Source organism: Ranitomeya variabilis, chromosome 3, assembly GCF_051348905.1.
Source record: "Ranitomeya variabilis isolate aRanVar5 chromosome 3, aRanVar5.hap1, whole genome shotgun sequence".
NCBI lineage: Eukaryota > Metazoa > Chordata > Amphibia > Anura > Dendrobatidae > Ranitomeya > Ranitomeya variabilis.
This window is the reverse complement of record NC_135234.1, coordinates 33,827,436-33,853,197: the sequence shown is the minus strand read 5'-3', so window position 1 is coordinate 33,853,197 and position 25,762 is coordinate 33,827,436. Positions and strand designations below refer to the sequence as shown.

The 25,762-nt window shown below is 46.5% G+C and overlaps 1 protein-coding gene across 4 annotated transcripts in view; it reads left to right on the top strand.

The window, feature by feature from the left end:
• SON (SON DNA and RNA binding protein) overlaps positions 1 to 25,762 on the top strand; it is a 126,933-nt gene that overhangs the window by 35,558 nt on the left and 65,613 nt on the right. For all 4 annotated transcript variants that reach the window (XR_013223674.1, XM_077293924.1, XM_077293922.1 and 1 more), the window contains 3 exons: positions 7,203 to 19,454; positions 19,752 to 19,918; positions 22,842 to 22,985. Coding sequence is in view for 3 of the 4 variants with exons in the window: in XM_077293924.1 (XP_077150039.1) it covers positions 7,203 to 19,454; positions 19,752 to 19,918; positions 22,842 to 22,985 (12,563 nt within the window). In the remaining variant the exon portion in view is untranslated. The remainder of the gene's footprint in view (positions 1 to 7,202; positions 19,455 to 19,751; positions 19,919 to 22,841; positions 22,986 to 25,762) is intronic.

Below are 25,762 nucleotides of genomic sequence, written 5' to 3'. Positions count from 1 at the left end.
AGCATGTCCAGAGCGCTGCCCAGCACTGAACATCTGCACATAGCCTTGGCCATTTATCTGAATCTTTACCGAATTTTTCAGATAAGATTAACTTTACTCCTACGCCTCATTGGGGGACACAGGACCATGGGTGTTATGCTGCTGCCACTAGGAGGACACTAAGCAAACAGAAAGATTAACTCCTCCTCTGCAGTATACACCCCTTCACTGGCTACAATTTCCCAGTTCTTGCTTAGTGTCTGTAGGAGGCACTTGGGTCCATTTCTAAACCCCAATATTTTTATTTTTAATTTTAATTTTCTGTAAATTTTTATTTTTTATTTAACGGAGTGAAGGGGGCGACGGATCCCTATTTTATAGGGCCCGCTCTCCCCCGAACCAGCAACAGGCGAGCACGGCGAGTATACCTCCCCGTCCCTCTCCTGCGACGCTGGAGCACGCCAATTTTACGGGGCGACGGTTCCCACTTGGTCCCGATCTCCCTTCCCCCCCTGCTGCGGCGAGCACACAGAGTCCGCTCTGATGTACCTCTCCGGGGGCCCCACAGAAAAGGCCCACTATGGCGTTGCACAGGGATATTCCAAGGCCCTGCAACATCTTCAGAAGGCGAGCTGAAGAGGATCTGAATGTGAGGAAGTGCAGCGCTCAGCTGACAGGGGGACCGGCTACCGGAGGGCACTGTAAGTACACATCCCTCCTGCCCCCCGAAGCTCAGGGGGGCGCCGGCGTTACCTGCGGGAGTCCCTGGGGAGAGGCGCCGGCGGTCGGGGACCTGCGCTGACAGCGACGCTCTTTGCGGCCTCACCGCCGCACATCGCCGGGCAGGCCGAAAATTTAGTCCCTGGCTTTTCGGCCCGAGTAGGCCTCAGTGGGCAGGTACCTCCCACGGCCGCAAAACCCCGCCCCCCTTTTCGGCGCTTCTCGTCTGGGACGAGAGGCGCCCTGCAGTTCTCGGGGGCCATATTTCTTCTTCTCTGCAAGGTGGCACACGCTTCCACCTGCAGCCCAAGAACCGCCACGGCTCATTCCTCCCCGGGGACACAGACACAGGATCGTGGGTAAGCTGCTTCAAGAAAGCTTAACCCTTTCCCTGCACACTACCCCGCTCTGTCTCTAAAAGACACTATGTCTCAATCCAAGGAGACCAAAAAGGGTAACAAGAAGCACACAGTGTTTTTTCACTGTTTGTGCCACTTGCAATACGGCGCTGCCCCGAGCTTACAGTAGCCCGCTGTGTGCGGATTGTGTCACAGCCTCTGTGCAGCCACCTCCCGCCGCCGCCGATATCGCCGCCGAGGCCGCAGCCGTCGATCCTGTAGAGCCTAGTCCCCCGGAGTGGGCAGCTACTCTGTCACGGTCCGTGGCTTCCCTGGTCAGGGCAATTGATTCCCTCCGGGGCCCCCCTCCAAGTCAGACCGCGGAGGATTCAGACGACTGTACGGATCCATCCTCCAGCAGGGGGCGTACCCTGTCACTTTCTACCCGGGGTTCTAGAAAACGGGTTCACGTTTCGTCCCCTGACCATAGGCCAGCGGGTCCTTCAGCGCCTGCAAGCTCTGCTTCCCGGTCCCCTTCTCCAAACGACCCTGAATATGAGTCCGACAATTCCTACTTTCAGGAATCCTCTCCCTCCCAAGAGTCTCTCGACTCTCTCATCGAGGCAGTCAACCAGACCTTGAAGGTGACTGAGGACTCCGTATCCGCACCCGATCACGCGGTGTCATTCAAAAAGACTAAACGTGTTCAAAAGGTTTTTGTCACTCACCCTGAGTTTAAGGAGATTGTACAAAAACATAGAGACCGTCCAGATAAACGCTTCATAGGGCAAAAGTCCATCGAGGCCAAATATCCTTTTTCTCGGGATCTGATCAAGGACTGGCTGCAGTCCCCTTCAGTGGACCCGGCTGTGTCACATCTCACGTCAAAAACCATCCTGTCTCTCTCGGACGGTTCCTCCGTTAAGAACCCCTCTGACCGCCAGATTGACTATCTGGCTCTCTCCGTCTTTGAGGCCACAGGAGCCTCTCTCTTCCCTTCCTTCGCTGCCTCTTGGGTGGCTAAGGCTATGGTCTCTTGGACCGAGACACCTTTCCTCGACCATCCAAGTTAGTGACTTATCTCCAGAAGCCATCAATCTGGCTAACCAGATAGCCCAGGCCGGGGACTTCATGGTCAGCGCCTCAATAGACGCAGCTAATTGCGCCGCACAGGCAGCCGCCAATGCAATCTCCATCAGGAGAGCCCTGTGGCTCAGGGATTGGAGAGCAGATTCGGCTTCCAAGCGTTCTTTGACAGCCCTGCCTTACCAGGCTGGTCGGTTATTTGGAGAAAAACTAGACCAGATGATCTCGGATGCCACCGGAGGGAAAAGTAAATTTCTCCCCCAGCAAAAGCCTACCCGGCCTTTTCGGTACCAACAGCAACCTCCATTTCGGCCTTTTCGTCACAATGCCAACTGGTCTTCTACATCCTCTGCCTCCGCACCAGGACGCGGTTCGCGCGGTGGCCGAGGCGCCCAGGTCTCTTACAGACCAAACCGTAACTGGAAACCGAGACCACACGGGTCTAAGGGATCCACATCCCATAGATCCTCTCAATGACTCCTTGCATCATCCGGAGGGCACCAACAAAGTAGGCGGACGCCTGCTCTTGTTCCGTCAAGCCTGGCTCTCAGTCGTTTCCGACGGATGGGTCAGGGAACTGGTGTCCACCGGATACAAAATAGAATTTTCCTCCCCTCCACCCATGCGTTTCTTCCAGTCTTGCCCTCAAAGGTCAAAGGCCACAGCGTTCCTCCAGGCAATACGGGCTCTACAAAAGGATGGGGTCATCATTCCGGTCCCCCTAGAACAAAGATTCAAGGGTTTCTATTCGAATCTATTCGTGGTCCCCAAAAAGGACGGATCGCTACGCCCGATCCTAGACCTCAAACTCCTAAACAAATTCGTCCAAATCCGACACTTCAGAATGGAATCCCTCCGTTCTGTGGTCGCGTCTATGGAAAAAGGAGAATTCCTGGCGTCCATAGACATCAAGGATGCTTACCTGCACATACCAATCTTTCCTCCGCACCAACAGTTCCTCCGCTTCGCATTTCGCGAAGAACATTTCCAATTCGTGGCCTTGCCCTTCGGTCTCGCCACCGCTCCCAGAGTCTTTACAAAGGTCATGGTGGCTGCCATGGCCATTCTTCATTCCAGAGGAGTTGTCGTACTGCCGTACCTGGACGACCTGCTGATAAAGGGTTCTTCTTGCCTAGCCTGCGAGGAGTCCGTCGTTCTCACGGTGGATACTCTCTCTCGCCTCGGTTGGAAGATAAACTTCCAAAAATCCTCTCCAGTTCCGGCACAACGGATCTCTTTTCTTGGGATGACACTGGACACTTCTCGCGGTCTGGTCATCCTCCCTCTAGACAAGGTCTTGGCCTTGCAGCGGGGAGCTCAGGGCCTTTCCCGCCCAGTCTCCCACTCCATTTGATTCAGCATGCGCGTTCTCGGGCAGATGGTAGCTGCCATGGAAGCGGTTCCATTCGCGCAATTTCATCTCCATCCCCTACAACATGCGCTGCTCTCGGCATGGGACGGCAATCCGTTCTCCCTCGACCGCCGATTCCTCCTGTCCCCACGGGTCAGGAAGACCCTCAGGTGGTGGACGCTGAAGTCCTCCCTAGCCCAAGGAAGGTCTTTTCTCCCGGTGCAGTGGCTGGTGGTGACCACCGATGCCAGCCTCATAGGCTGGGGGGCGGTTTTCAACCATCACACAGCTCAGGGACGGTGGTCCACTCAAGAGTCCCGTCTTCCCATCAATCTCCTGGAAATACGAGCTATCAGACTAGCATTGTTCCAGTTTCACCACCTTCTGGCTGGTCACCCAGTCAGAATCCAGTCCGACAACGCCACGGCCGTGGCGTACATCAACCGCCAAGGGGGAACCCGCAGCAAGGCGGCTATGCTCGAGGTGTCCCACATTCTTCGTTGGGCCGAGTCCAACCATTCCACATTCCAGGTGTGGAGAATTGGGCGGCGGACTTCCTCAGCCGCCAGGGTCTCGCTTCCGGCGAGTGGTCCCTTCACCCGGAGGTTTTCCAGCAGATTTGTCATCGCTGGGGGACCCCGGATGTGGATCTCATGGCATCCAGAATGAACAACAAGGTTCCACAATTGTTTGCGCGGTCCCTCGACCCACGGGCCCTCGGAGTGGACGCCCTGGTCTTGCCTTGGCGCCAATTCCGCCTCCCGTACATTTTTTCCCCCTCTTCCCCTGCTGCCGAGAGTCATCAAGAAGATCAGAGCAGAGGGGGTACCAGTGATCCTCGTCGCGCCGGTTTGGCCGCGTCGGGCATGGTATGCGGAACTGTTTCAGCTGGTCGCCGACGCCCTCTGGCGTCTTCCAGATCGCGTGGATCTCCTTTCACAGGGCCCAATTTACCACCAGAACTCAGGGGCCCTGTCTTTGACGGCCTGGCCGTTGAATCCTGGATTCTAGGCCATGCGGGTTTCTCCCCCAAGGTGTCTTCCACCATGATCAGGGCTCGGAAGCCCGTATCCATGCGCAGTTATCACCGTACCTGGCAAATTTTCTTCTCATGGTGCGACACACAGGGGCGATCTCCCCTAGTATTTTCTGTCCCTGCCATATTGGAGTTTCTCCAATCTGGCCTGGACTCGGGACTTGCTCTCAGTTCCCTCAAAGGTCAGGTTTCGGCATTGTCAGTGCTCTTCCAGTGAAAAATCGCCAATAGATTGCCGGTCAGGACTTTTTTCCAGGGAGTTTCCCGTGTAGCGCCTCCCTACAAAATGCCTTTGGATCCGTGGGATCTTAATTTGGTTCTCGGAGCTCTTCAAGAGACTCCCTTTGAACCGCTATCTGACGTTTCCATGACCTTCCTTTCTTGGAAGGTAGTTTTCCTAGTGGCTATTACGTCCATCAGACGGGTCTCGGAGCTAGCGGCACTTTCCTGCCGCCCTCCATTTCTAATTTTTCAGCCGGACAAGGCAGTATTGAGAACCTCTCCCGCTTTTCTTCCCAAGGTCGTTTCTCCTTTCCACCTCAATGAGGAGATTGTTTTGCCTTCGTTCTGTCCGGCTCCAGTCCATCGCATTGAAAAGGCTCTGCACACTCTTGATGTGGTGAGGGCTCTTCGTCGGTACGTCTCGAGGACGGCTCCCTTCCGCACGTCGGATGTCCTGTTTGTACTTCCAGAAGGGTCCAGGAAGGGTTCTCCCGCTTCCAAAGCTACGCTAGCTAAGTGGATTCGATCAGCCATTCTAGAATCCTATCGTGTTCGGGGTGTGCCTATCCCGGCTGGGATCAAGGGCCATTCGGCACCAGGCGTCAGCACAGCAGGTCTGCAAGGCTGCGACATGGTCCAGTTTGCACACTTTCACCAAACATTACCACATTCATTCTCTCTCTTCTGCAGACGCCGCCCTTGGCAGGCGCATTCTGCAAGCGGCAGTTCCGTAGCCGTAAGTCAGTGGTACATGGGGTATTAGCATATTGCTTCCCACCCAGGGACTGCTTTGGTATGTCCCATGGTCCTGTGTCCCCCAATGAGGCGTAGGAGAAAAGGAGATTTTTGTGTACTCACCGTAAAATCTTTTTCTCCGAGCCACTCATTGGGGGACACAGCACCCACCCTGTTAGCCTGTTTGGCTTGTTGTTACTTCTTTGGTTTTGACATAGGTTGTCATTGTTTATGCTCCTACTGCTTTACTACCGAACTGGGAAATTGTAGCCAGTGAAGGGGTGTATACTGCAGAGGAGGAGTTAATCTTTCTGTTTGCTTAGTGTCCTCCTAGTGGCAGCAGCATAACACCCATGGTCCTGTGTCCCCCAATGAGTGGCTCGGAGAAAAAGATTTTACGGTGAGTACACAAAAATCTCCTTTTCCCCCAAAAATTGGGAGGAAAATGGGGGGGTGCGTCTTATAATCTGAAGGTAGTAGGGGAGTAGCAGCTGCGGTACAGCAGGGCCACAGGAGGCCTGTGGTGGCAGGAGTGGGGTGATGTTTTGTGCCCTGGGCTCTCATGAGATGTCGGTGGTAAGCAGAGTCCCCTTCCCATTGATTTCCCTGCGGTGGGCTTCGGGAAAATGACCGTCGAAGGCTGCGCTTGCACAGATTGAGATCTTTGGATACTCTGGCCTCCTGAAGCAGTGACTCTGCCTCCTGTGACCTCGCTCCACCTCCGCCGTCCCCTCTGCAGTAACATACCGTAAAATCGGACTATAAGACGCACCACCATTTTAATTAACATTTTTTTGTATTTTCCTCCCCAAAACTTGAAGTCCATCTTATGGTCCTTAAAATACAGTATTTTTTTTTTTTTACAGTCTGTAGATCTTTATTTAGATGTCTTAATATTTCAGAAGGGCTTTTTCTGATATGTAAAGGGAAATGGTATGCTTCCCCAGGCCCCCCAAACCACCACAATGTGTTTTGTTGATCCCTTTTATATACTTCCTAACATGCCCCATTTTGTGGCTTATTGATTTTTTTTTTTTATTATGGTTAAAATCAGTTTTGTAACTGATATTGCAATATGCTTATTGGTGAGTTCCTAGTCTTGGAAGCACTGCTTTATTTAACCAGACTAATTATCACTCCCGTCATGGCAAAAGTGACATGATTTGCAAGAGTGGCATCACTGTCAACAATTTGCATATCTGCCTGACAATGCGCAATAAACGGAGTGAACTCTCGACAGCTTCATCGGCACCCTGCTCATGCCTAGGAAGGCAGCAGTGATGCAAGACACCGCTATTACCGCTTACGTTTTGATAATCTCGTGGCTGGCTGAGTTTTGCCTCTTTAAATACATGGTGGGTTTGAGGGGCCTGAGGAAGCTGACCAGTTCCTTTTAAACTTAAAGCTTTCCAGAATGGCTGGATCCCCAACAATCCCAAAGAGAAAGGTTCAGGATCAGCTAGCGGTCCTAGTAGGGTAATTTACATAAAATAATCGCAGCTCCTGTCCAGCTGTTACCTTGTATAGTGGGTCAGGTCTTCTCGAGTTGGGGTGAGCATTTACACCATAACATTGCTCCTAGATGAAATTTTTGTAAAGTGGAGGGGAGAGCAAGTGTAGGGGAGTTGTCAATGTTAAATAAGAAAAACCTCTATATTTCTAGAAAATGATAATATAAAAGTGATAGTCTTTAAACAGTTTGTTTTCTTAATACTTTTTTAATTTTTTTTTCCAGCACCTGAAAAGGACAGTGAATCAAAAGACTTAAAAACAACAGATTTAAGTTCGGATGATGAAGTAAAAAAAGATTCATCAAAGAAAAAGTCAAAGAAGCACAAAAAACACAAAAGCAAAAAGAAAAAAAAGAAAAAGAAAAAAGAGAGAAATGAGAAGAGGTCCAAATCTACTTCGAGTGCTGAAGACCAAGAGAATGCAAGTTCAGAAATAAAGTCTTCTTGGAAACCAGTAATTTCACCTCCAGGAGAGCAAGACAGAATTAATATTTTGTCATCCCAAACTGTGGAGAATGTAGATGCTCTGCCTTCACTGGGAGTTCAAGAAAACGTAGATTCTGTTAAAGGACAACCTAGTGGGCCCCAGTTAGATATTGATTCTGGGTTTTTTGGTCCTAAGTGTCCAAATGAAATGCAGTTTTCAGTTTCTTCAAATAATCTCCCTATCTGTGAAGTAGAAATGGCAGAACCTTCAAAAAGCCTGGATATTAATTGTCAACAAAATAATGAAAACGTGCAATGTACAGATGAACAGCATGAAAAACTGCATACAAACTGTGAAACGACTGAAGCCCTCCAAAAAGAAAAATCTTTGCCGAAACCAGAAACAGTACATTCAGAAGGAAAAAGTGTTGAATTGGGGGAAAGTAGATTAAATTCTGAAGGAAATAAAGATCTCCTTAAACAACCTGACAATATATCATCTTTACCATTGCCGCCACAGACAGAACCAATTAGCGCTTGTCTATCAAAATCAATAGCAAAATCACGATCAAGGTCGAAATCCTTAACAAGAGAAATTCGATCAAGGTCTAAGTCCTCTACAAAGGTGCCAAAGAAACAAGCTAGCTCAAAGTCTCTTACTAGACAAAGATCACGTTCAAGCTCTGTTGTGCGAAGGCACAGGTCCCGATCCAGCTCAGCTGGCCAAAGACGGAGATCAAGATCCAAAACTCCCATTAGGCGAAGACGATCACGTTCTACCACTCCTGTGCGATATTCTAAATCGCCAATAAGGAGTTGGTGGTCAAAGTCTATAAGAAACAGGCAAAGGTCTGTGTCAATTGAAAGGAGACGAAGGTCTAGAACAAGGTCCATTGGAAAGAGGCGTAGGTCTAGATCAAGGTCATCTGAAAAAAGACGTAATTCAAGGACAAGGTCCAGTGCTAAAAGAATAAGATCAAGATCAAGGTCAGCAAATAGAAGAAAATCAAGATCGACTAGCCGTAAACATAAAGTGCGCTCAAGATCAGCAAGTAAACGAAAATCGAAATCTGTGATAAGGACTCCTTCAAAGTCTAGCTCGCCTTCTAAGAAGCGGAAATCAAAGTCTGCCTCTCCCGTTAAAAGACAAAAGTCAAAAACAGCCTCCCCTGTTAGGAGGCGTAGGTCTAGATCTCGTTCACCTGTACAAAAACGCAGGTCGAGATCTGTTGTGGCCTCTAAAAGACAGAGATCTAGCTCTGCCTCCAGAAGACGCAGGTCAAGGTCTACCTCCCGAAGACGCAAGTCAAAGTCCCCCTTGACTTCCAGGAGGCGCCGGTCGAGGTCCCCCTCTGTTTCCAGGAGGCGCCGGTCGAGGTCCCCCTCTGTTTCCAGGAGGCGCCGGTCGAGGTCCACCTCTCTTTCCAGGAGGCGCCGGTCGAGGTCCCCCTCGGTCTCCAGGAGGCGCCGGTCGAGGTCCCCCTCGGTCTCCAGGAGGCGCCGGTCGAGGTCCCCCTCGGTTTCCAGGAGGCGCCGATCGAGGTCCCCCTCGGTTTCCAGGAGGCGCCGGTCGAGGTCCCCCTCGGTTTCCAGGAGGCGTCGGTCGAGGTCCCCCTCGGTTTCCAGGAGGCGTCGGTCGAGGTCCCCCTCGGTTTCCAGGAGGCGCCGGTCGAGGTCCCCCTCGGTTTCCAGGAGGCGCAGATCGAGGTCCACCTCAGCATTCAGGAGGCGCAGATCGAGGTCCACCTCAGCATTCAGGAGGCGCAGATCAAGATCGGCCTCCATAAGACGCAGGTCGAGATCTACCTCCAGAAGACGCCGATCAAGAACAGGCTCAAACACTAGGAGGCCTAGATCTATATCTGGTTCAGGTGTACAGAGACAAAAGTCACCATCTCATTCAGCAAGCAAAAGAAAGTCAAGGTCTACTTCAGTTTCAAGGGGAGACAAATCCACATTGCTGTCAGTATCTGGTAAAGTCCAGTCTGGGTCTTTAATTTTGAAGTCAAAATCTGTGGAAAGTGAACCTACATTGCAGTCCAAATCTTCTGCTGAAGAAGAGATACCTGGAAGCATGTCAATAGACGAAAAAACCCTTCCCATCTCTGAATCAGCTGTGGAAGTACTTGGTCCAAATGAATCTTCAGTAGAAAACCATAGTGTAATGAAATTGCCTGATGTGACTTCAGTGACTCAATCAAAAGAAAGTTCATATGAGTCAAAAAACAGTTCACCAGTAGTTATGCTTATGCCATGCAATGATAATAGTATAGACATGGAGTTGTGTCCAGTGGAACAGAATATTTCTTCTAATACTGCATATAATGAAGACATTTCTATAGAATGCGACATGGATATCGAGCCAGACTCTTTAACACCTACACATATTGATTACATAGAACAGTCTGCAGAAATTGTATTTATAGCTGAAAACTCTAACACCTTTGAGGTTGAGAGAGCAACAGATCATGCAAAGGTTGTGGAGCTAAGGACCGATGAACAGCCAGAACAAGATACTTTAGGCATTGGTGCAGAAGATGGAACTGTGTGTAAATCATTTGGACTATCGCTGTTGGCAAGCTCTTGTACCGTAGAGTCACCTGAATATAAGGCGTCTGAATTTTGTGATGAGAGATCCATGGTTGTTCCCTTAACCGATTCTGTGTGTCACACTAAATCTAACGTGGAAGGAGAACCTGAATTTGCTTATGAAGGTTCAGAGTTCGCATGCAAAGCTACCACCTCTCCAAACACAGAACTGTCAAGTACTGATCCTTTGCCAAATTGTATAGAGATACTGCAAGATTCTGAATCCATCAAATACATGCAAAATGCTAGCACGGATACACCAGTGATTAAATACCTGTCTCAGAAACATACTGATTCTGACCATCCTAACCTCGCAGAAAAGGAAGACATACCGGAATTGCATGCAGAAAAGCGGGTGGATTCTTCGAAAACCTGTTCAACAAGTGACCATATCACTTCTGAAGCAAAATCATGTTTTTCTCCAGTTACTTGTAATTTGGAATTGGATTTGGATTTATCATACAAGGATGAAGGTATCAAGATCAATAGTTTAATTTCAGATGAAAGCCAAAATGTTCCCGTGCTTGCTAGTTCAAGCAGTAGTATTTCCCCCCAAATTTGCAAACAAATTGTGGAAGATTCTTCAAGTATGTTAAACGATGATTTTTCCCACGAGAAAAGCACTTCCAATTTAAAATCTCCAACCTTGGATGAAGATGTTATAAAACAAAGTTCCTTGAAAGAAAGGCTTGAAACTCAATTCATAGATTATGAATCTAATTCAAAAAAGATAAGTAAATCAGAAGAGGAGGTTGTGGAAGCTCGTCAGTCCAAAGCAGATTCTCAAAGAACGGAGTTAGAACAAATAAAAAGCAGACTTACTGCTGAACAAAGTTTTTCCAACTATCCAAAACAAAATTCCAGAAATGACACGTGTACGCCCAATGAAACCGAAAGTGCCAATGCACCCAGCTGTGTTACAGATAAGGAACTCGTATTAAATGATTCTAATTTGAAGGAAACGGGTGATGAGAAATTATCACACCCTATTAAAACCACTGTAGAAGTAAAGCAGACTTTAACCACTGTATCTATTAGTGAAGATCTTGGTAGTGGTTTTCAAGTTGAAAAATCTAAAAACTTGCCAGTATCCTCACCTTTTGGGATGAATCTTGTGAAATCTTCTCAGCTGCTTGAAGATGAGCTAAATGTCCACAGCTTATTGAAAGGAGAAAAGGTCTCCACCGCTGAGGAAGAAAAGTCTACCTCTGAAATTGTTCTTCGTGATAGCTCAGTTTCACCTAGTTTAGATTATCATGAAATTACCAAGTCTAAAGAACCAGCTACTAATAGTGTATGGCCTTTGACTGATTCCGCAAAACAAAAATTGGAAGACCAAAGACATGAAGTAATTTCAAACACTAATAGCACAGAATTGGATTGTAAAGATGTTCCTAAACCTCCTTTAAACAGTATGAATGACGGCTGCACTAAACTTGATGCGGACAAGGTCTTGCCTGACCATGCTCAATTTGAGAGTTCTGACAGTAGCCAAAAGAGTAATGAAGTAATCTGTCATTTAGAAGAAACAAGTAGTAAATCAAGAGAGCAGAGTTCCTCTGTTTTGCGTGATGAAAAATGGTCTAATAGTGATCAATTGAATAATGAGGAAGCTAAACTGGGGACTCAGGAAAGTGTTTCCATTACAAAGACTGTTCAAAGACATTCTTCTGGTGACTTAACGCAACTGACAGACTCTGTTTTCAGTAAGCACCATGATCGTGAATGCTCCACTAAGCGTGCAGATGATGTAATAAATCTAAATGCAGTTGTTGACCACAGCCATGAAATTCGTGTTCAAGAAGGTTCATTCCAGTCATCAACAGAAGATAAGCAAGCTGAATTAGAAACACTAGATCAAAGTTCAAAGGCCAAACCTGCTTATAGTGGTTTCAGAAATATTAAGTCCTTGGAAGATCCAAAGTTGTCCCCTAAGCCTTTTTTGCATGAGACAGGGAAGCCATCTGTTAGTACTGTGCCAGTTCAATTCAAATTTAGCAAAACCTTTAAGACTCTCGGCATCTCTCAACTATGTAGCACATCTGAAGACTCATCGGATGTAGAGATTTCTAAAGTTAACATCTCTTCAGGTATTCTCCGTAGCGCCAATGCATCTACATCAGATACTTCAAAGTCTAGTTCGAAGGCATCTTTGGAGCTATCAAGTACTCAAAATACTGTAAATGATGGTGTAAAATCTAAGTCTAGTTCCACTGTTGAATCCTCGTGTGATAAATCTGAGCCCCCCCAATCAGACCTTCAATCTAGGCATCTTTCTGAGAAGGACCTTTCACAGGTTGATGACCTCCAAGCTGCAGATGATTCTGGTTCTAGTACAAAGCACACATTTCCGCACATTAAGCAGCGGCAGTACCGATCAAGATCTATAGCTAAAGATAGTCGAACACCTTCTGAAGATAGAGGACATGCCTCCCGTTCCCGATCAAAGTCTATTTCTCGAAGACGACGTTCAGGTTCTAAATCTTCATCACGGAAAAAGCGGTCCCAGTCAACCTCAAGAAAGAAAAGTTCACATTCTAAGTCGGATAGAAAAAAACGCTCCCGCTCCAGGTCAAGAGGACGAAAAAGGCGTTCACAATCAAAGTCCAAGGGCAAAAAGAAACGATCCACTTCAAAATTGTCAGGAAAAAGAAAACGTTCCACATCAAAATCATCTGAGAGGACTGAGGGTTCTAAATCTTTAGCAAAGCAGAGGAGTTCACGTTCCAAGTCAATAACACGAAAAAAGAAATTGTCTAAGTCACCAGAAAGGAAAGGCAGGTCACGTAGTAGATCAGAATCAAAGAGAAATTTACACTCCAAAACAAGTTCTACAAAGCGATCTCGTTCCAAGACTCCAAACCGCAGGAGAAAATCACATTCTAAATCATTGTCATCAAGAAGTCGCTCGCGTTCAATGTCTGCCCCTTGGAAACACTCAAAGTCTTCATTACGTAGGAAACGCTCTCATTCCAGTTCAAGATCAGTGACACCAAGAAGACTTTCCCGTTCAAGAAATAGGAGGCGCTCTTTTTCAAGATCTCCAGCTCTACGAAGTTCTTCAAGATCACGTTCGCGGTGGCAGCGTTCCAGATCTCGTGGAAGATGGCGGCGTTCCCGTTCTCTTTCAACCTCCAGACGTCGCTCTAGGTCAACATCTAGGCTTTCATCTTCTCTATCAACTAAGAAAAGAAAATCGTTATCACCTCTTCGTAGGAGGCGATCTCGATCACAAAACAAGCAGAAAGAAAAGTCTCCTGTAAGTAAGCTGAAGTCAACCTCACCACCGCCACTGTTACAGAAAAAAACTCCCTTGTCAAAACCTGCAGGTTTTAAGCACAGCATTGGGTTAAAATCTCTTATTCAGAAGCAGTTATCCCAAGCCAAGTCACAAGGATCAACCGGAAAGCTGCCCAAGGAACAAATACCTTTACTTAATATAGCAAGGAGAACACCGTTACCACTTTTTTCTTCTAGAGCACAGGCTTCTATGTCTAATTTGAGTACTGTTGGACAAATGTCTATACCTAATTTGGCTGAGGTGCCTCTGCCCAGTATGTCTGCAGGAAGTCACATTCATATGCCTAGTGTACCACCTGCAGAACCGCTTTCTGTATCCAGCTTGGCTGCTGAAACACAGTTGTCTGTTCCTGACATGACAACTGCAAACCAATGGCACATGCATGATATGTCTGGAGCATGGTCTGTACCTGATATTGCTGCAGGAACCCAGTGGTCTATGGGAGACTTAGGAGCTGGTGCCCAATGGCCGATGTCAGATCTAACAGCTGGCTCACACTGGCCCATGCATGATATGACCGTTGGAGCTCAGTGGTCTATGCCTGATCTTGCTGCTGGCACACAATGGGGTGTCCCCGATGTAGCCACTGGAGCACAATGGGCAGTGCCCGACTTGACTGCTGGAGCACAGTGGGCTGTGCCTGATCTTACTGCAGGGTCTCAGTGGGCCATGACTAATATGAGAGCTGGGGCTCAGTGGGCTGTGCCAGACTTGGCAGCAACAGCACAATGGACAGTACCTGATCTTACTGCTGGAGCACACATGCAAAGGGCTGATTTGGCACCAGAAGCTCAAGTCCCAGGCTCAGATCTTGCACCTGAAGCACAAGTCCCTGGTTCTGACCTTGCTGCTGAAGCCCAAGTCCCTGGTTCTGATTTGGCTGCTGAAGCACAGGTGCCTGGATTTGACATGGTAACTGAAGCTCAAGTACCACCTGAACAGGACTTGATTTCTGAAGAGCATAATATGATGCCTGATGTAGCTGCTGAAGCCTTGGTGCCAGTTGCAAGCTCAACAGTTGTGCCTGATGTTGCAGCTGGAATTCCATTACCTGATGTTACAGCTGCTGCACAGATGCCTGTACCTGATGTTACAGCTGCTGCACAGATGCCTGTACCTGATGTTGCTGCTACAGTACATATGCCAGATGTGGCGACAGAAGCTCAAAAGCAAATGTGTGACTTTGTTTCTACACAGACCTATATGTCTTTGTCTCCTGAACAGTCAGTTGAGGATTTACACTTTGGAAAGCCTGTTGCATCTTCCGAACATCAAACAGAATCCAATGCATGCAATGCTTTTCAGCAGCAACCATCACTTGAGTCCAACGTGAATACTTCACAGAACTTAAAAGTTGAAGAGACTTTATCCTCTGAGCAGCAATTGCCACTCGATTGTATTGAGAAATCTCAGTCTACTGAATTGAAAGATAAAACCAGCTTGGGGGACAAGGATGACCTACATTTAAATCAGGAGCCAGTAACAGATTTACTAAATAACCTCCCACAACTAGAGCCTGCCGTGGACTCGGAATGTCATTTCAGTAGCGAAACATGTAGGGAATCTGATGTTCCTTTCGCTTCCTGTGAGAGTTCTGATTACACCACCCATTCCATATTTGTGGAGTCAAATGCTACAAAAGAAATGGGATCCGATGATTTGTTGACGTGTGATCCCCATGATAGCCATAGTAATATTTTTGTTGAACCCCAAACGATCCCTGTCCAAACAACATCTGTTGAATCCCAATCTTGCCCTGGCCAAACACAACCAAATGAATCCCAATCTAGCCCTAACCAAGAATCATTAGTTGAACCCTATGAGGACAGTGGCCAGGATCCACTTGACCTAACAAACTCAAAGACTGACAATTTACAGATTAAATTGTATAATACTTCGGATCATACACTGATGGAGGAACCGTATACTGTACTCACAATTGCAAGCCCTGATAGCTTATTACAGAATGAATCCTCTCTTAATTCTGATACCACAGTGGAAATGAATTCTCACAGTATTTCTAACCTCAAGGAAATTGAAGCTTGTAGTCCAAACATTTCTGAGAAAGTGGACCTCCTTTTCCCACCTGAACATGCTTCTAGTCCAGAACAAACTCCCCTTGTTGAACCATTTACTAGCCCTGATCACCCTCAGTTAGTGGAACCCTATAATAGCCCAGAACATCCTGAGTTGGTGGAACCTTACAACAGCCCACTGCACTCCCTTTCAGAGAAAATGTGTACCAGTCCAGAACACCCTCAGCTTGTCGAACCTTACGCTAGTCCCGAATTTCCACAGCTAGTTGAACCATATGCCAGCCCTGATCATCAACCGCTAGATGAACCCTACCATGACACAGAAAACCCACAGGTTTGTCAACCTTCCAGGAGTCCTGTCTTAACTGAACATGCTGGCAGCCCTACTGCAAAACCTGATCTGTGTTCTACCTCTGGACAAACTTTAGTATCTCCCATTGTGACATGCCCACAAACTAATTGTGACATTGTTTTACTGAATGAGCCAGATATCAATACGGACTCACCCAGTGCTGATGATTCAAAAGGCAAAAAAGATTTTTCTCAACTGCATGAATACTCATCAGAGACATTAGTGCTACCTAAGACACAAGAAGAGATGGTTGATTCTGATTATCCTCAGTCCAGTAAATTACATACAAGTGTATCTCTGCAAGAAGTTCCTTGCCCTAATCTCATTACCGCTTATTCATTAGAAAGCCGTTTTAGTCCCAAGGAGACAACTTCAGAAGAATATTCCTCTGCAGAAAATCAGTCAGAAGAAACTTCTATAGGAACTCATTTGGAACACCCTACAAGCCCTGCCCAGCTCTTGACTAAACAGCCTTGCAGTAGTCTTCAAACAATTCACGAAGAGGAATCGTTTTCCATCATCGACCATAAACCTCTTAATTTATGCACTTCACCTAATACAAAGCTTGATTCAGCATGTATTACCACCAATGAGGAGCTTCTGAGTGATCATGTCGCCGATGAAAGATTTCAGTCAAAAGAACTGTATTGCATTAATGAAGTTCCCCAATTACCTAAACACTTAAGTTCTGAACAAGAGAAACTGTATAATCTAACAGTTCAACCTCAGGAAAACTTTCAAAGTCCATTTATAGTACACACAAATAATCAATCTCTTAATGATGATCAAGCCCAAATACCAGAATATGAGCACCCTTCTGCTGAGTACACAAACAAAGACGATAATTTACATGTTCCCGTCTTATCAGATACCATTGTAAATTTGCATAGTGGAGATCCATCTTGTCCTATCATACCTTTACCAGACCAAGATGAACATGAAACTATCACTGAGCCTTTTCACTCTGAAGAAAGTAAAGCTTCTGTTTGTGATTTTCCTGACAAATTATTTGTTACTGAAGTCGATGAACTCTCGGACAAAGCTTCTCCCAGCCCAGACGTAGTCTTGCTTCATGAAACACAAAGCTATTGCTCGTCTCCCTCAAAAGAACTTTCTGATTCCACCAATATTGTTTCAGAGCATTATTCTGATTCTGAACACAGCATATCCTCTGAATATTCTGTCAAAATTAACCAAAACCTTGACCAAACTGATGAGACTCCTAGCACTGGTGTTATCCATTCACAAGAAATATTTCCTGACAAATATGTTGAAAACACATTACCTACCGAAAATTCATCATTTCCACTAGATTTGACATGTGTAATTCAAGATAAACTACATTGTTTGACTTCTACCCAAGCCACAGACTCATCTGTCGAATGTATAAAGCATAAACCTGAGGATAATGGGGAATGTATTACAACGAATAACCATTTTACAATTACTCCACCTGACCTATTGCCTTATGATTCTGATCAGCCTACAGATACTTGTACTGGACCATCATCTGAGCCAGTTCCATTTAATTCGCAACCACCACCAGAACTTCTACCTTATGATTCTGAGCAACCTGCACACTCTTTTCTCAGTATTTCAGATTATTCTACTGAACAAGGTTCTTCAGTTTTTCATGCACCACCTGAGCTATTGCCCTACGATTCTGATCAGCCCATTGACTTGCATAATCAACAACCACAACATACTGAAGAACTACTGGTCCATGACTCAACCACTATCCATCCTGAACCTAACAAAGCTCTGCCTTCAGTGGACTCTGAGGAAAGCTTAAGTAACAGTGCATGCTTAGATATACATGAAGTACCAGAAAAATGTGAGCCTTGCAATGAAGCTGTTGATCCACAACCGAATTTTGTAAAGGAAGTTTCTTCTGAATCTCCTTTGACAGAGCACATGTCTCCTTCAGAAACTCGACAAGAACATTCAGTTCCTTCTCCAGTTGCTGATTGTATCCTAGAGTATCCAGGTTCTTCCTTGTCTTCAACCGATGAAAACCAGTCTGTTCATCAATCTGTAGAAAATGAGCAGCCAGTTGTTCAGCTAGAGTTAGGTTCAGACAGTGCAGAAGATCTAACTTTCAGGAGTGAAGACAAAACAGAACAAATTTCTCTATTAAAAAATATTCCTGACACTTCTGAGGCACAGTGCACTTCTAAGTTAATGAACACTTCGGAATCTGAAACATCAAGAGTTTTGCCTTTGATGCAAGAAGACGTTTCTTTGGATACTACCCAGCAGAGTACACCGCAAAAAACCCTGATAGATGCTGACTGTACACAGTCTCAACCTGCATCTAGTAATACAGATCCCATCTCAGAAGTGAAAAGCAGACCAGAACATTCACGTTCAAGATCCCGAGACAGAAAAAAATCTAGATCTAAGTCTGTCCCAAAAAATAAACGTTCTCGCTCTAAATCTGTAACCAAGAAGTCACATTCTAAGTCTCTGGTGAAATCAAAGAGAAGCAAGTCTCGCTCCGCTTCTACTGAAAGCAATAGACAATCTCCTGTAGTAAAAAGGAAGGAATCCACACATGTGGTGCGCAAGAGATCTTCAAGGTCAGCTTCTGTCGGAAGTAGAAGGCGGTCTCGCTCTGTATCAGTCTCTCCTAGAAAACGTTCAAAGTCCTCTTCTGTTGGTCGCAAGAGTAATAGGAGGCACTCTCGATCGCCCTCTGAGATTCATAGGCGGTCTCGTTCACCATCAGTCCCCAGTAGGAGACGATCTCAATCATTAACCCGCAGAAGACGCTCCCCTTCATCTCCTGCAACTCGCAAAAAAAGCTCCCCTTCACCTTCCGTGATGCGCCGGAGACGTTCAGTTTCTGCTTCGCGCAGGAGACGCTCCCCTTCACCGACTGCATCTCGTAGAAGACGCTCTCCTTCACCTACCACTCGGAGGAGACGTTCACCCTCTGTCACTCGCAGGAGACGCTCTCCTTCACCTATTGTCACTCGCAGGAGACGCTCTCCTTCTATTGTCACTCGCAGAAGACGCTCTCCTTCCCCTATTGTCACTCGTAGGAGACGATCTCCCTCTTCCACTCGCAGAAAGCGTTCTCGATCACCATCTGCACCTCGCAGGAGGCGTTCTCCTTCGCCCTTTACCACTCGCAGAAGACGCTCTAATTCACCCGCAACTTCTCGTAGGAGACGATCGCCATCACCGGAGTTTCGCAGAAAGAGATCCCCATCATTGTCTGTATCTCACAATCGGCACTCCCGTTCTCCATCTGTACCAAGAAAAAGACGATCTCGTTCTACATCTGCCTCCCGCAGGAGAAGGTCTCGGTCCGCTTCTCAGAGGAAACGCTCCCGTTCTGTTTCCTCCCCCAGAAAAAAGAGGTCTAAATCTGCATCAAAATCACCGACAGGCAAACAGTCAAAGTCTGATCGTTCTCCGAGTCCCTCACAGAGTGATATTTCACGTAAGCGGAAAACGCGGTCACGGTCCTCATCGAGGGACAAGAAAACTGTTGAAAAGAGAAGAAAAAGGTCAAGCTCTAAAGATTCTTCTAAAGATTACTACAGTGCTAAACAAAGGCGGAAAAGTCGAACACCACCAAGACGGAAAAAGTCGAGATCTCCTGTCAGAAGAGCAAGTGTATGCAAATCTCCAGTTAGAAGGAGACGCTCGAGATCGCCTATTAGAAGGAAGAGTTTTAGTAGGTCTCCCATTCGTCGAAAGCGATCAAGATCTAGAGATATGTCTATGGACTCCGCCCGATCCCCTAAACGTCTCACGGATCTTGGTAAATATGCTTTGATATCTAGTTCTATGTTCTGTATTACTACTGATCTTGAAGGGGTATAAATCTTCCATTTTATATGTTCAGCTAAATATTGGTAGTTTGCGGCCTTGGATCTCCACCAATTGTCAATTTATAGTGTGCTTTGGGACTATATCTGTCCAGTGCTAAATAAATTAGAGATCTAGTTTGAAACCTCTTCTTGAAATCTGGTGGTCGTTGTTGGTAGACTGATTTTGTCTCTTATGTTTTATCTTTGCAAAAGATGAGTGGTTTCACAATACCGATTTACCTTTTCAGACAAAGCTCAACTTCTGGAAATAGCAAAAGCTAATGCAGCGGCCATGTGTGTTAAGGCAGGTGTTCCTTTACCGCCAAGCTTGAAGCCTGTTATAACATCAACTGCAGGCGTGGATGAAAATACTACCCATCGGACGTATGGTGTAACCATACAGGAACTTACAGAGGTTAGTAGAAGCCAGTTTCTAAAAAAGAAAGAAAAAAAAAACCTTTTAGATATAGTGTTGAAAACATGAGTCATTAGATATGACCAAATCTTAGCCAATATTTTGGCATTTTGCTTGTTATTACATAAGTTTGCGATTACAACTATTATGATGCCTTGTGCGTCTGCCACTTTCTTTTGTTGTAAAAGGTGAATATTTGAGATTTTTTTTTTCCAATATGTGAGAATGGTGCAATGGAAATTTTGAGGGAATGTTAACACTGGGTATCGGTCTTAATGATTTCATTAATCAGCCCTGAAAACCTTGTGTATTCATGTTAAATTTAATTGGGATCTGTGTGTTATGGGGTAAAGTTATGAGAAAACAAATACCGTATATACTCGAGTATAAGCCGACCCGAGTATAAGCCGACCCCCCTAATTTTGCCACAAAAAACTGGGAAAACTTATTGACTCGAGTATAAGCCTAGGGTGGAAAATGCAGCAGCTACAGGTGAATTTGAAAAATAAAAATAGATGCTCCATACCGTTCATTATGGCCCCATAGCTGTGCCATATAGTGCTCTGCACCGTTCATTATTGCCCCATAGCTGTACCATAGAAAGCTGTTCCATATAGTGCTCTGCACCGTTCATTATTGCCCCATAGCTGTAGCATAGAAAGCTGTGCCATATAGTGCTCTGCACCGTTCATTATTGCCCCATAGCTGTACCCTAGAAAGCTGTGCCATATAGTGCTCTGCACCGTTCATTATTGCCCCATAGCTGTGCCATATAGTGCTCTGCACCGTTCATTATTGCCCCATAGCTGTGCCATATAGTGCTCTGCACCGTTCGTTATTGCCCCATAGCTGTGCCATATAGTGCTCTGCACCGTTCATTATTGCCCCATAGCTGTGCCATATAGTGCTCTGCACCGTTCATTATTGCCCCATAGCTGTGCCATATAGTGCTCTGCACTGTTCATTATTGCCCCATAGCTGTGCCATATAGTGCTCTGCACTGTTCATTATTGCCCCATAGCTGTGCCATATAGTGCTCTGCACCGTTCATTATTGCCCCATGGCTGTGCCATATAGTGCTCTGCACCGTTCATTATTGCCCCATGGCTGTGCCATATAGTGCTCTGTACCGTTCATTATTGCCCCATAGATGTGCCATAGAAATCTGTGCCATATAGTGCTCTGCACCGTTCATTATTGCCCCATAGCTGTACCATAGAAAGCTGTGCCATATAGTGCTCTGCACCGTTCATTATTGCCCCATAGCTGTGCCATATAGTGCTCTGCACCGTTCATTATTGCCCCATAGCTGTACCATAGAAAGCTGTGCCATATAGTGCTCTGCACCGTTCATTATTGCCCCATAGCTGTACCATAGAAAGCTGTGCCATATAGTGCTCTGCACCATTCATTATTGCCCCATAGCTGTGACATATAGTGCTCTGCACAGTTCATTATTGCCCCATAGCTGTGCCATATAGTGCTCTGCACCGTTCATTATTGCCCCATAGCTGTGCCATATAGTGCTCTGCACCGTTCATTATTGCCCCATAGCTGTGCCATATAGTGCTCTGCACCGTTCATTATTGCCCCATAGCTGTACCATAGAAAGCTGTGCCATATAGTGCTCTGCACCGTTCATTATTGCCCTACAGCTGTACCATAGAAAGCTGTGCCATATAGTGCTCTGCACCATTCATTATTGCCCCATAGCTGTGCCATATAGTTCTCTGCACCGTTCATTATTGCCCCATAGCTGTGCCATATAGTGCTCTGCACCGTTCAATATTGCCCCATAGATGTACCATATAAAGCTGTGCCATTGCTGCTGCAATAAAAAAAAAAACGACATACTCACCTCTCTTGCTTGCAGCTCCTCAGCGTCCCGTCCCGGCGTCTCTCTGCACTGACTGATCAGGCAGAGGGCGGCGCGCACACTATATGCGTCATCACGCCCTCTGACCTGCACAGTCAGTGCGGAGACACACCGGGAAGACGGAGCGGCGCCCGGCGTGTGAAAAGCGGACAGGTGAATATGTAATACCTGCTCCCGGCGTCCTGCTCATTCTCCCGGACAGCTGGTCTTCGGTGCCGCAGCCTCTTCCTCTATCAGCGGTCACCGTTACCGTCATTAGAGGAATGAATATGCGGCTCCACCCCTATGGGAGTGGAGTCCATATTCATTTCTCTAATGAGCGGTCCCACGTGACCGCTGAACAGGGGAAGAGCTGCGGCACCCGGAGACCGTGGGACAGCGCCAGGAGCCCCGGAAGCGGGTAAGTATGCCTCAGCGCCCTCTCCCCCTCACCCGCCGACCCTGCCGCAGACCATGACTCGAGTATAAGCCGAGAGGGGCACTTTCAGCCCAAAAATTTGGGCTGAGAATCTCGGCTTATACTCGAGTATATACGGTAAGTGACGTGATGCGGATTCTGCTAAAAAACAGTGTCAAGTAACCATGCCGATTATTGGCAAATTAAATTGGAAATCTGCAGCAAAAGTCTGATGGTCGGCTTTGTATATTTTCCACGGACTCCTTGTAAATCTATGGCGATGGTTCGAGTGTGCTTGGTGGAGAATCTCCAACAAATCATGACCTTAAAGCTGGGGCTACACTACGACTTTGGCCGTGACGCAGGTCAAGTGGCCAAAGATTGCTAGGTGTGTAGTTGTTACAACACAGCACAATAAAAGCGAGTGGGGTTTCATTAATGTCACTGCTACATCGACAGGCAAGTCACAAAATATTCAACCTGATATGATTGGCATGGTCGCACTTCCCTTGAGGTCGCAACGTAACCTCCATCTCTTGTACTGTGCCGTGATGCTGTGACTTGTTTCCAAAGTCGCCATGTATCCGAGCCTAATTGTGAACTTTTTTTTTTTTTTCATATAGTTAATCCTTATTTTTATTTTTTTATAGAAATGCAAACAAATTGCTCAGAGTAAAGAAGATGACGTGATTGTAAATAAACCTCACGATTCTGATGAAGAGGAAGAAGACCGACCTTTTTATAATCACCCGTTTAAAGTCAGTGAACATAAACCTATTTCCTTCAGTTTACTGGTAAGTACTTGTCAATTATATCATTTCTATCTATTAAGTAATGCGTTAATGAAGTGTCGTGACTTTAAAGGCATTTTCTTTTTTTTCCCCAAGATCCAAAATGATTGATTTTGGTTTTCTGTAATTTTGCCTGAATTGATAAGTGTTGACAGTGGTTTGAAAGAGGGATCCAAAGTATGAATCTTAACATTGGGGGAGATTTATCAAGCTAAATAGAAAGGATTTTGGACACTTTTAATGTCTTATCTGACAATGGGGTGTGGCTTGGCAGGAAAGGATCATGGCTAGTGATCAGCGAATATACTCGTTGCTCGAGATTTCTCAAGCATGCTCGGGCGTCCTCCGAGTATTTTTTTAGTGTTCGGAGATTGTTTTCTTCGCCACAGCTGAACGATTTTCATCTGTTAGCCAGCATAAGTACATGTGGGGGTTTCCTGGTTGCTAGGGAATCCCCACATGTACTTATGCTGGCTAACAGATGTAAATCGTTCAGCTGAGGTGAGGAAAACTAAATCTCCGAGCACTAAAAAATACTCTGAGGACACCCGAGCGTGCTCGAGAAATCTCGAGTAACGAGTATATTCGCTCATGACTAGTCATGGCCTAGTGTGCAACCATGTGCACAAAATAAAACTGTGAAGTGTGGCACATATAGTAAGCCAGCTTAATAGGTGATATAAACTTAAACTAGCCAGGCTTTTAATGCCACAAAAACTACTATGGTAAATCTGACGCATTTTAAGAGTATTGGGTCTTAGGTTTGCTTGGTCTAAGAATTAGACAGTATTGATAAATCTGCCCCATTGGTTTCAGTATTTGATCTGCTTCCTTTCAAGTAGAAAAAATGGTTAAGTAAAATAATCAGACTTTTCTATGTTTTTGTACCATTTTATAATTAAAATTGCTTTAACAGTTGTCTGTGCATTGTTGTAGATTTTTGTCTGAATGTTTAATGTAGAATAATGTCCAGTTATTCAGTAAAACTAAAAGCCTTGAACACTAATAATAACCTTCTTTACCATAACCACAACTTGACCTTCTGTTTTCGCCTACCTGTGCACCAGCGTAACACAATATGTAACCTTTAATTTTTAATCCTCCCGGTTTGAGTATGTCTCTAAGATGACCGATCTCTCTGGTCTATATTGTAATGAGATCTAATCTGAAATTACAGTGGTCACAGGTTTGTATCATGTGAGAAGCTGAAAGTTTTATCTGCTTCGAGAGTCCCAGAAGCAAACTTTTCCAAACCCATCTGTATTACACAATATTTAGTTGCCGGACCTTTAGTAAGTAAAGGGTTTTTTTTGCTACGCCTTATTGGGGGACACAGGACCATGGGTGTTATGCTGCTGCCACTAGGAGGACACTAAGGCTACTTTCACACTAGCGTCGTGTGACGTACGTCGCAATGCGTCGTTTTGGAGAAAAAACGCATCCTGCAAATTTACCCCCAGGATGCGTTTTTCTCCATAGACTTGCATTAGCGATGGATGCGTCGTGTTTTGGCGGACTGTCGGCACAAAAAAAGTTCCATGTAACTTTTTTTGTGCATCGTGTCTGCAATTTTCGACCGCGCATGTGCGGCCGAAACTCCGCCCCCTCCTCCCCGGACTGCAGAATGGGCAGCGGATGCGTTGTAAAACTGCATCCGCTGCCCACGTCTTGCAGTTATTTTTACAGCGTACGTCGGTACGTCGGCCTGACGCTTTGCGACGGGCCCGTACGACGGATCAGTGTGAAAGTAGCCTTAGTTAACACATAAAGAATAGCTCCTCCCCTGCAGTATACACCCTCCTGCTGGCTCCAAGTGAACCAGTTCTTGCTTAGTGTCTGTAGCAGGCACTTGGGTCTGCTTTCAGACCCCACCGTTTTTATTTTAGTTTTTTACTTTTTATTCTATTTTTTCCTTAATGGAGCGAATGGGGGCGACGGTTCCTTTGTAGGTTCCGATCTCCCCAGAATCATCAACAGGCAAGTACGTGGAGCGTTCCTCCCGTATCCTTTCCTGCACCGTTGGATGCCAGCCCTGAGCTCACCTTATGGGCGATGGTTCCTTTGCGTTCCGATCTCCTCCCTCCATAGCAGGCGACCACATGGAGTAGCCCTCCATCTACCTCTCCTGGAGCCAGGTGCATAGCCGGACATAAATATGTATTGCGTCCGTGCAGCCCCCCTCTGCATCACCACTAATATAGCAGATGACGCAAGGCGGCAGAAGCTCTCCACCCCCTCCCTGACTATGGCGACGGTGGATTGAGCACCGGCCCACCGCATCTATCGTGAGTACACTGCGGGGGCCGAGGCACTGGGGGGTCCTGGACCCTGGGTTATGGAAGGTCCGCACCTTAAAGCCCCGGGTTCGTGGGTGGTCTGCAGTGCGGAAATTCAATAAAGGTGTGGCTTAATAATGGCGCTAATAGCGGTCACGGCGCAGCTGGCCGCAACCGCAGGTTTAAAATTTAGACCCCCGGCTTTTCCTCTTCATACAGGCTGGAGTTTTGGCCACGCCCACCGGCAGTTACCGCCGCCCACTCTTTCTGGCGCTTCTCGTTCCCTGAGAAGCACTCTTACTTCCTGATCTCGGCGGCCATCTTGGTACACCCACAGGGCTGATGCAGCCCTGCTCCAGACTTTTGAATCACAGCCTTCAGGACTAGCATTCTCTGTGCATACACCGCGGACCTCCCCTGGGGACTCAAGACACAGGACCTGGGTAAGCTGCAGAAACATGGCTTAACCCTTCCCCTGTTAGTAAGCGCTCTCCTCAAGGCTAT